We start from the raw sequence: 10,636 nt of genomic DNA on the forward strand, positions 1-10,636 counted from the left end.
CTGCTGAACAATTTTTTTTTTGTTCTATTTCCCAATTTTTCTCACAACAGGATTAGTTGATTATGTGTATTTTGATTCCTTATAGGCTATAATAGCTGGGGATTTCCATTATGAATGTTTTCAGTTTCTGTACGAGCTTTAGTTATCATCTTAGATACAAGTATTTTGTGTTTTAGGGTTTAAGGGTTTGGGTTCCTACTTGGTTCTTTTGACTGTTATTTTGTTATCTCAGTGTTGATGAATATGAGTTTACGTACCTCATACGTTATTTCAATGTTGCTTAAGTATCTGGGTGATTCCTTATTTGATTGGTGAATAAATTTTCGTTTATTGATATGGGTTTCTTAAGCAATATACGATTCTTGTGAGTTTAATGCGCTTATGGCATCTGGTTGTGAAGCAGTGTAATGGGTCCTTGATAATATCTTGCTCGAAATTGATTGAATTTTAAGATTTATGCATCATCTTTGGGACAGAAAGCAAGCAATTTTTCTTCTCCTTTTTATATGGACTAGTTAATGTTTTTCTTTGAAAGTTTGGCTCTTGACTAGAATTAAGAATATGAGAATAAGTTTTCTTCTTCTTACACTGACTGAGTGGGTCAAAATGGTACGTTGTTGCTGGGTGTGCGCCATGAATTTCAGTTGAAGATCGGTTCCCTAATTTTGACACAAATGGGGAGTTAGGAGGGACGTTAATGTATACAATTTATTATGTTGTCAGGTTAGTTGTTATGTTTGGTTGAGTTATTATTGTCTGAACGCTGGAAAAGACATGGCGAAGAGGAAGAACTCAATGGTTTTTATGGACGTGTCTATTGATGGGGATCCTGCTGAGAAGATGGTTTTTGAGGTAATCTGAAGCTCACAAATTGTGTTTATGTTTATCACAACTTCCTTTCGCATTTAGTATATTTAACAGTTTCTTTGTTGTTTATGTAGTTTTTATTTCAATGTTTCCTTCTAGTTAATTGATTATAGTTTCACTCAACAGCTTTTCTTTGATATTGCTCCCAAGACAGCAGAAAACTTTCGGGCACTATGTACAGGTAAAAAAAAAGAAGATGGATTCTTGTTCTTACAGTGTAGCTCTCTCTATTCTTTTTTGTCTTATTTGTATTGGTCTTGCTAATGTTCGATAATCGATGTTTCATTTTCATTGAAGATGAATTATTTTTCTGGAATTTTTTCCCCTGGCAGTGAGTGTCTATTTGCTTCTGAATTATATTGTGAACCTTCCCTCCCATTTTCTTTTTCAGGGTGTTGGCATTTCGTGTTTGATAGATTATGATACTAGTGAAGCAATTGGTAGGTTTCTAATACTGTTATTCTATTTTATGTTCAGGAGAAAAAGGAATTGGTCCTCAAAGTGGAAGGCCATTGCATTACAAAGGGTCTTTTTTCCATCGTATTATAAAAGGTTTTATGGCACAGGTATATTTTCTTCTTGTAAGTTGTAATTAGAATTTTCTTTTTTAGATTGATTTGCTATGGCCTATGTGCTTACTTTTCTGGTTGAGCATGTTTTAGAAGTGGTCTGTCTTTTAGTCAGTTACCTTGTTTATGCTGTAGGATACAGGGCTGATGGCCACGACTGCTTTTATTGTGATGTAGTTTTAAGGTTGTATTTTTGTTGAGTTGTCCTCTAAAATTCTATAAGCTTCGCCATGCTCAACCAAGTTTGATATCAATATCTTTCCTTAAATTCAATGCATTGACAGCTGTTTTTTCCCCTCCCTGCAGGGTGGTGATTTTGTCAAACGAGATGGTATGTGTTGTTTTTGCCTTGACTTTATTTTGCATGCTTTCTTCATATTCTGGATGTAGTTCAGGTCAATGACTCAATATAGATGGAAACTCTAGGTTTTCATTAGTTTGCAAAACTATTGGGATAGTTATTATTTAGGTAATGCTCCCTCTTGGCATCAACATTGTAGTTTTGATGTCCTGGTTGTAAAGTTCTGGCTACTTTCACTCATTGTTATGATTTTACCACTCCTGCGTCTCAGCTTGCATGGTTATACATATGCAATTATGATTTTTTTTTTCCTTTTGCACTCTTATAGGTACTGGTGGTGAAAGCATCTACGGTGGGAAATTTCCAGGTTAGAGTGCTATAACTGTCTGTCTCTCTCCCTTTCCTCTTCCTCTCTCGCTCTCTCTGTTTTATATTTCTCTTCTTTCCATTCTTTTTAGGGATCCTTCTTTCAGGGTAATATATGAATCAGGTGTGTAACTATTGTGAATTTCAAAGAGCAGTTATTTCTTTCTCCTTTGATTGATTTGCATCGTTTATTAATCTAAATAGCTTATTGTTTTCACTAGCAAAGATGGATCGCTTCATATTTAATTGTCATCTAAGTTCATGCCAGTTGCCAATTAATAGGAAATATATGGGGAACTTAATGCTGCTTTTTAAGTTGTCTTCTTCATCCCCTTTCCTTTTTGATTGCAAATTTCTTTTCCTTTCTAAATTTGTTCCCCAGCTAGTATGTTTCATATTTTTGCATGCGTCTGATGGTGCTTGTATGCACACGTGTTTAGGATCATCAGCCTTTAGAATTTTTGCAAGTTCTAACTTTTGGATCTTCGGATGGTACATATTAAATAGGTAAAGTTATCTGCGATGTGGTAAAGATTGCTGGAAAAAATGTAAGGCGTTCTTTAATGCTGACTATTGAAAATTTGTTTTAAAGAACTCTTTTTAATCTCAGAGCTAGTCATGATTGTTTGGTTTAATCTATTGATTGAAGACGTTAAAATTCATGAAAATTAGAAAGGAGCTGCTGATCCTTGCATTTTCTGTACATATATTGATGTTATGTTGTGTTTTAGGCTTTGATTGCAGCTCGTTATGTTAGTTTGTGCTGGTTTTCTTTGGAGTATAATCAAAATATATAGAATTCTGATTATAGATGCATGCTTCGTGGTAAATGTGCTTCTTATGGTTTATTAAAGTAATGCATTTTGCTGGTTGTTGAAATGTTTTTGCTATGGTCCGTAGAATTTGTCTGGGAGCGTTATGCTCCTAATCTGGCCTTTTTTATGAGAGATGACATTGAGTTGGCTCTTTCATATTTTATTAAGTGAAGAATTAATCTTTTTGCAAATTCAAAAAAAGGTAAAGAATTTATTTTAAATTTGAAAATCTTGTGATTATCAAGGAGTGTCTATCACCTTGTTTTGTATCGTTCAATATGTATGTATAGTTGTTTGAGCATCGTAACCTTGTCGTATTCTAATGTATTAATGCATTTAGATATTGTCGTTTCAATGTATTTTGATGCCATTATATGTTCCTTTAAGAATTTCAATTATCATGTTAACAAGGTAATGTCATCTTTTCAGATGAGTCTTCTAGACTGAAGCATGATGAACCTGGCCTCCTATCCATGCCTCTTGCTGATCGTGACTCTCTAGGTTCACATTTCATTGTTACTTTCGCTGCTAATCATAGTCTTGACAGGTCTGTTTGTCTACTATGCTGCAAGTTTTCTCCCTTTTCTTTGTAAAGCTAAATAAAAGTTGATACTTCAATTGTAATGCCTAATCATTGATGTTTGATTAACTAGATCTTCTCTGTAATAAATGTGTTTTCCTTTTTTTAAAAAAAAAAAAAACAGAAAGCATGTAGTTTTTGGGAAGCTTGTCCATGGACATGAAGTGTTAAGAAAGATTGAAGACGTGGGTGAACATGCGAGTCCACCTGTAACTGTGAAAATCATCAACTGTGGTGAATATGATGGGGGTAAGAATAATAGAGCTGCTATATGAACCCAGTTTTTGAACATTAGAAAATTAATGCTTGTGGAAGTTGTATGCGTACAGTGTTAATTAATTGTTATATCCACAGACAAAAAGAGAGTAAACAAGTTGAGAAGTGGAAAAGATGCTTCTTCTGATGCTAATAGTCATGAAGCGAGGCGCAAAGGAAAGCACAAGAAATCATATAGAGATAAAAGGAGAAAGAGAAGAAGACACTATTCATCCGATTCAGAGAGCTCTTCAGATTCTGATCTGGAATCATCAGAGTCTGATAGTGATTCTGACTCGTATTTGTCCTCATCATCTTATGCTAGTTCTTCAAGCGACGACCGTCGTAAGAGAAGGAAAAAATCTTTGAGAAGAGATAAATACAAAAGAGGGAAACGAAGGGATAAGCGGCGTGATAGAAAGCGAAGGCGTCGTGATAAGAGATCTAAGCGGAAATCAAAAAGGTTGTTGCACGAAATTTATCATTCTTTCTTATGAAACTTTGTTACTTAATCACACTTCTTTCTTCTATATGATTTTTTTTTCTTCCCGATGAGTTCAGTTTTGTTCTCGTATGCATAAATTAGACTCTTAAATGAAAGCGACCTAAATTAGTTTAGGCTCTTGTCTTTTCTACTTTTAAAATTATATTATTAATAAGTAGCTTGTTTAATCATAAACCTTAGTAAATATTTGTTTAAATCTATATTCATTCTTGTACTTAATGATGTTTACTTTATAGTGTAAAGTCTGAAAATTTGGCATATTTACTATTTTAGGGCTTCGGAGAGTTCCACATACACCGAGAGTGAGAATGAAAGCAAAGGCACTTCTGAAGGTGATGGTCTTGATGACAAAGAGAAGGTTCAGAAGCATAAAAAGGAACCTTCAATGAAAGCTGGTATTGCCTGAAGCACTTGTTTCAATTTCCCATATTTATGGCTTTATGCTATGGTGGATTGTAAATAACTGATGCAGCTATTCTAGTAGCTGATTCTTTTTAATTGATTAGCTGTTCCTGTGTAGGTATGTTTACTTTCTGCGTTTAACTCTTTTTGCTTGCTGATATCTGCAATAGCTGGTGACAATTCCCCTTTGAATGGAGAGATGACTGTTGCTTCGGCTCACCATAAAAGGAGCGAGGAAGCAGGCATACTTGATAAGGAGGATGGTAGATCTATCAGGGAGAACGGGGAGCAGCGAAGCAACGGAGTTCGAGCCGACTCTAAATCTGACAGAATTGCAGATAGACAGCCTGACATAGTTGATGATCACCTTGGAAAATCTAGGTCTACTTTCAATTTTTGTCACACCTCATTCTTTATGCTTAGTGATTCTTCCAGATTTGGTATTTTATTAAAAGTTGATGAGCAGGAGCCGAAGCTTGAGTCCTAAGAGGACCAAGAGTAAGAGTATGAGTATTAGTCCCAGGAGGAGTTTGAGCAAGAGCCCAAGTGAGAGTCCGAAGAGGAGGATGAGCAGAAGTCCCATTCTTAGTAGAAGTCCCATTCTTAGTAGAAGTCCTCCTGGCCCTCAAAGAAGCAGGAGTATCACGAGAAGTCCTGTCAGGGCGGACAGCAGAAGCCCAGCCAATGGTGTAAGCAGAAGTCCAGAGAGGGGCTGGAGGGGTAGAAGTATTAGCGTTAGTCCAGTAAGAATGCAGGCTCAGAGAAGCATTGGCAGAAGCAGGAGTCCAAGAAGCCCCAGCAGGAGTCCGAGAAGGAGCCCCATCAGGACTTCAAGAAGAAGCCCGAGCAGGAGCCCAAGAAGAAGCCCCATGAGGAGTTCAAGAAGCCGCCCAAGCAGGAGCCCAAGAAGAAGTCCCAGCCGTAGTCCAAGAAAACCGTTGCATAAATCAATTAGTAGAAGTCCGGTTAGAGCTCCAAGAGGTAGAAGCACAAGTCCTGTCACATTTTCTCGAAGAAGTGGGAGCAGGATCTCGAGCAAGGACCCTCCAAGGCAAAGCATTAGCAGAAGTCCAAGAAGGGAATTGAATAGGAACAGTCGTCGCAGCTATTCAAGAACTCCCAGTCCAGTACATAGGGTGAGGTCGCCACCATCTGATCGTGAGAGGAGCTTATCCAGAAGTGTTTCCCCAGATGGCTCACCCAAGCGCATTAGAAGGGGGCGAGGTTTCAGTCAGCGTTACTCTTATGCACGGAGATACAGAACCCCCTCTCCTTCTCCTGTTAGGTCTTACCGGTTTGGTGGCCGAAGTGAGCGTGACAGGTAAGCTGCAACAACAGCTATAAATTCCTATTCCATGTGTCTGGGTGTTTACGTGATTCTTTATACTTCTTTTCCCTGGTAAATGCGAATTTACCATCTTACGTTAGTTGTTTATTTTCCTAGATACTCGAGCTACAGAAGGTACTCCCCAAGGCGTTATAGGAGCCCGCCAAGAGGACGCACGCCTTTGAGGTATGTGATCTGCAAAATTTACCTGCCTTGTCTTTTTAAAGTAATTTATACTGCCTTTCAGAACGATAGCTAATACCCAAAAAAAAGAAAGTTTCAACTTTCTGCTTAGCTTCGGTAGCTTTTCATAGTGATGCTCCTGTCTTACGTACACGTTTCTTTTTGGCTGCATATCATGTTAATCATGTGTAAACTTTGGCAGATACAGAAGCAGAAGAAGCAGGACTCCCTCTGCATCCCCTAGCCCACGCTACCGCAGCCATCGCTATAGCCGCAGCCGAAGTCCCATCCGCAGCCGCAGTCCCATTCAAAGCCGCAGCCCCATTCACAGCCCAAGCCGCAGCCCCATTGGCAGTCGCAGCCGATCCCCTGTAGAGGTTTCTAGATCTCGTGGGTCTCCACGGGTCGAGAGGCGGAAATCTTTTTCTAGGGGTAGGAGCCCATCAGAATCGAGGTCCTCTTTGGCTTCCCAATCTCCCAAGCAGAAAGGCAAAAGCAGGTCTATGTTGAGGTCAAGGTCGAGGTCTAGATCGTCATCTGGGAGCTTGGGTGGGAGGAGGGGTCTGGTTTCTTATGGAGACGGATCTCCGGACTCGAGCCCGAGGTGAAATTATAGCAGGGACGCTCGTCGAGTTGATACATTTTGCCTTGCCAGTGTTAATCCGGTGAAATTATAGCAGGGACGCTCGTCGAGTTGATACATTTTGCCTTGCCAGTGTTAATCCTATTGAGTTCCAACTTATCTGTGTGGTGCAGTGGTGATTAACCCACTTCGGAGAGTTTTATGTCTCTTGCTAGAGCTTATATTGATCAGTAGTTTATCGACTCTTGCTGTTTTAATATTTAATAATTCGGTTTTTTTTTGTTTTTTTTTTGTTTTTTTAGGATATATGCGGAGAATAGAACTGATTAGGATTTTACGAGGCTTCTGGCTATTATCATGTTAATGTAGTTTCGGGTGCTGGTATATTTTCCTATTATTACAATGAACTTGTTGTGCAAGTCAAATGATTTAATTATCCCTTCAAAAACTGATTTAATATCTAGTGGACTTATCAAATTAGCGCGTTTGACCATGTTGCCTTGTTATTGGTGGAATTAATTCTACATCCTATTTATTTTATTTTATTTTTTTGGTAGAAATCTTCTTTTTTTTTTTTTAATTTGATGGGCGAGACTAATGCGGGTTAAAATAATCCTTTTAAGGCCCGGTTTAATTCGTTGATTTGAGTTTTTTATTCAAATTGAAATATGATTAATGTTAAAACTTTGGACGGGCTGTCCGTGATTATTAAAAATTTTGAATTTTTACACGATAATCGAGCCTGCTTGAGCTTGAATTCTTGGGTTGTCCGACCCAACCCGAGCAAGACCCTGGACGGGTTTCGGGTAAGTTATGGATGCCTGAGGTGCTTGAAGTATTTTTTTAATATTTTTTATATATTTATATACTATTATATATAATTTTGTTTATTAATTATATATTGTGTATATAAATAATTTTTAAGTTATTTATTGTAAAAATTATACAAAAATTATAAAAGAAATTGCAATTTGAAATTTGAAATGAACACGAATATATAAATAATTTATTTATTTATTAATTTTTAAATTTGTAATTCATGATTGACTCATTAAAAACATTACCAAGAAAAACTCAATCGAGATAAAAACTTGGTAAGAAAAAATGAGTGCAATCATTCTCAGACGAATTACAAATTTGACGAACTTACAAAATCTATACAAGATTACAATAACACTGTACAAAGTAAATAAATATTTACAAATTACAATAATAGAATTTAATTTGAAGCTAAATGATCGTCTTCAAAATTAAAAGTTAATCTATTAACTTCATCGATCCATTCTTGACTTGCCGGAAAAATTGTATCGTGTAAGTGTTAGTCAGAACGATCCCAATCCTTAATGCACACCAAAGCTTCAACAATGTCCTGTTGGAATGCGTTTCTACGTTCCTCAAGTATTCAGCCGGTCGTACTAAAGGCTTGTTCGGATGAAACATTGGAGACTGGGATCGAAAAAATATCTACTGTCAGTCAAGTTAGGATCGACCAAGTTAATGCTCGTGCCTTCCACCACTGAACCAAATCAAACATTTCACTATTGTCGACTACTAAGCCCTCACTCAGGTACGTCATTAACTCGTTATAGCCGCCATTGTTGCCGCCAACTCTTGATGAAGATCCACTCCCATATTCTTCTTGACCTTGAGTCGTCGTTGTCATCTTCTTCTTCTTCTTCAACCCGAAAACATTCAAGAATGAATGTGGATTGTCGTCTCGTTGTTGCGGTTGTTCTACACGAGATGTGTTTCTAAACCTACTTTCATAAGAGCTATAGAGAGATAATATTTTTTTCTTTATAATAGAAAATTGGTCAGAGCTGTCGATATCTAAAAAGTCACATAAGTTCCACTTTCTAATTTAAGATAAAAAATAACACCGAAACCATACAACATTGGTAATTTAGCCCAATATTTTTTAAACTTCTTTTCCATAGAAGCGATAGGAACTCCTAAAATCTCGTGTGTCCTAAATTCACTAAATAAAATAGCCATTCTTAAAAGTTCTCCTAATGCTAATGGTGACGTTGGGTAATATGTTTCACTAAGTTTTAAAGTAACTTCGTGAAATCTACTTAAAAAGTTATACAAAAGTTCGGTAATTTACCAATTAGTTTAGTCTATAAATCCTGGTCCTAGTTTTGCACTAACATAGTTTGTTATAACATCTTTATAAGGGATGTATTGTTCAAGCATTATATAAGTGGAGTTTTATCTTACGGGCATATCTAAGGCTAATGCTCTAGGATTTTGATTACATGCTTGTAGAAACCTACACCAATCTTGTGTTCTTTGATTACTACTTTGAATCCATATAATGTTATCTCTAATTCTTTTAATATGACCTAACATTGATTTTAAACCGAATTTTACTATTAAATTAATTACATGACATGCACAACGTTGGTGAAATATATCATTATTACCAAATAAACTTAAATTATTTTCAAAAAGTTCTATTGCTTTAGTATTTGCAGTAGCATTATCTAATGTTATAGCCATTACTCTATCCCTTAAACTATATTCATTAATGACTGATAAAATTGTATTATATATTAAATCGGCGGTATGTGATCCTAGAACACATTTAAAACCTAATATTCTCTTATCTAAATCAAAACCTTTAAAATAATGTCTGGTTATAGCTAAATAATCTTTGTTGGCAACGGCGGACCAAATATCCGCCGTTAACGCAACCCAACCACTAGTAGAGTGTAGAAGGTTGATTAATGCTTCCCTTTCTTGTTTATATAATTTTAATGCATCTTTCCTAAGAGTAGTTCTTGAAAAAAATTGTGCATTAGGATTATGTACAATTTTAATATAACGATGCCAATTCCTTTGTTCAGTAAAACTAAGTGGCTGATCTAATGTGGCTACTAATCGTGCCATTTTCATACGATCGACTTGTGGATCGTATTTCTAAGTGCTTAGACTGCCAGTTTGGCAGTCAAATGATAATTGTATTTGGCGGAGATCGGGTCTGCCTCCTTACTTTTGAAGACACTTTTCGGAGTGTCTTCTCAAGTGTGTTTTGCCATGAATAGTGTTACCTTATAATTTATCATTACAATATTTACATTGAGCTATGTATTTAATGTTACCATCATTTTTGACCTCCTCGAATGCGTTGAAGTGCTCCCAAACTGTTGAGGTGCGCTTGCATTTCTTCTTGGAACTTGCAACACTTGCACTAACATTTTCGCTTGCCTCTCCTCCCCGCTCACCACCATTACGACCACGAGGTCCACGACCTCTAGTACGTCCACCACGGCTCAGATTTACAGTTTTCTCAGCAGTTCTTTCTGGTGTTTACGATTCCCGCGTTTGAAAAACATTAATAGGAAATTGTCATTTTTCAATGTTGAATTGGGCATCAACGGGAATATCACCACCATAATCGGAAGAATCCATTATGAAAAATAAGAGAGATCAAGAGCACTTTGAGAGAGATTAAGAGAGTTTGAGAGAGATTTTAGAGAGATTAAGAGAGATTTGAGAGAGATTGAGAGAAATTAAGAGAGAATTAGAGTTTTTAGGTAAGGAAAATGGTTGGGGGAGGGGGGGTATTTATAGGGAATTTTTTGGCTTGAAAAAAAAAAATTCCCTCAAAAATTCGGCTCCAACGGTAACTTAAATCCGGCGGGTCGGGTCGGGTTTCTCGAGCAACGGTAAAAAATAGAGCCGTTGGAGTCTGACAAATCGGGCGGCGGGTTGGGTTGGGCAGAAATAGCCATTACATTCAAAAATTCGGGCGCAAATCAGGCTAACGATCAAAAAATTATTTGGATTGGGTTCAGGTTCGAGTCGGGCATAAAATTAAAAAAACTAGCCATTTTTTTGGGTATTCGAGCAAAAATTCAGGCTTCGGGTCGGGCAACCG

The 10,636-nt window shown here is 37.0% G+C and overlaps 1 protein-coding gene across 1 annotated transcript in view; it reads left to right on the forward strand.

Moving 5' to 3' along the window:
* LOC21389077 (peptidyl-prolyl cis-trans isomerase CYP95) overlaps positions 1-7,132 on the forward strand; it is a 7,408-nt gene extending 276 nt beyond the window's left edge. Inside the window, exons 2-14 of the mRNA XM_024174739.1 lie at positions 724-852; positions 994-1,048; positions 1,345-1,433; positions 1,743-1,767; positions 2,066-2,104; positions 3,348-3,465; positions 3,623-3,747; positions 3,853-4,216; positions 4,532-4,653; positions 4,831-5,041; positions 5,127-5,981; positions 6,105-6,173; positions 6,373-7,132. Of these exons, the coding sequence (XP_024030507.1) occupies positions 775-852; positions 994-1,048; positions 1,345-1,433; positions 1,743-1,767; positions 2,066-2,104; positions 3,348-3,465; positions 3,623-3,747; positions 3,853-4,216; positions 4,532-4,653; positions 4,831-5,041; positions 5,127-5,981; positions 6,105-6,173; positions 6,373-6,778 (2,556 nt within the window). The 5' untranslated portion in view covers positions 724-774 and the 3' untranslated portion in view covers positions 6,779-7,132. The remainder of the gene's footprint in view (positions 1-723; positions 853-993; positions 1,049-1,344; positions 1,434-1,742; positions 1,768-2,065; positions 2,105-3,347; positions 3,466-3,622; positions 3,748-3,852; positions 4,217-4,531; positions 4,654-4,830; positions 5,042-5,126; positions 5,982-6,104; positions 6,174-6,372) is intronic.
* Positions 7,133-10,636: the final 3,504 nt, after the last annotated feature.

The sequence above is a fragment of the Morus notabilis genome, unplaced genomic scaffold, assembly GCF_000414095.1.
Source record: "Morus notabilis unplaced genomic scaffold, ASM41409v2 Scaffold1040, whole genome shotgun sequence".
In the NCBI taxonomy this organism is placed as follows: Eukaryota; Viridiplantae; Streptophyta; class Magnoliopsida; order Rosales; family Moraceae; genus Morus; species Morus notabilis.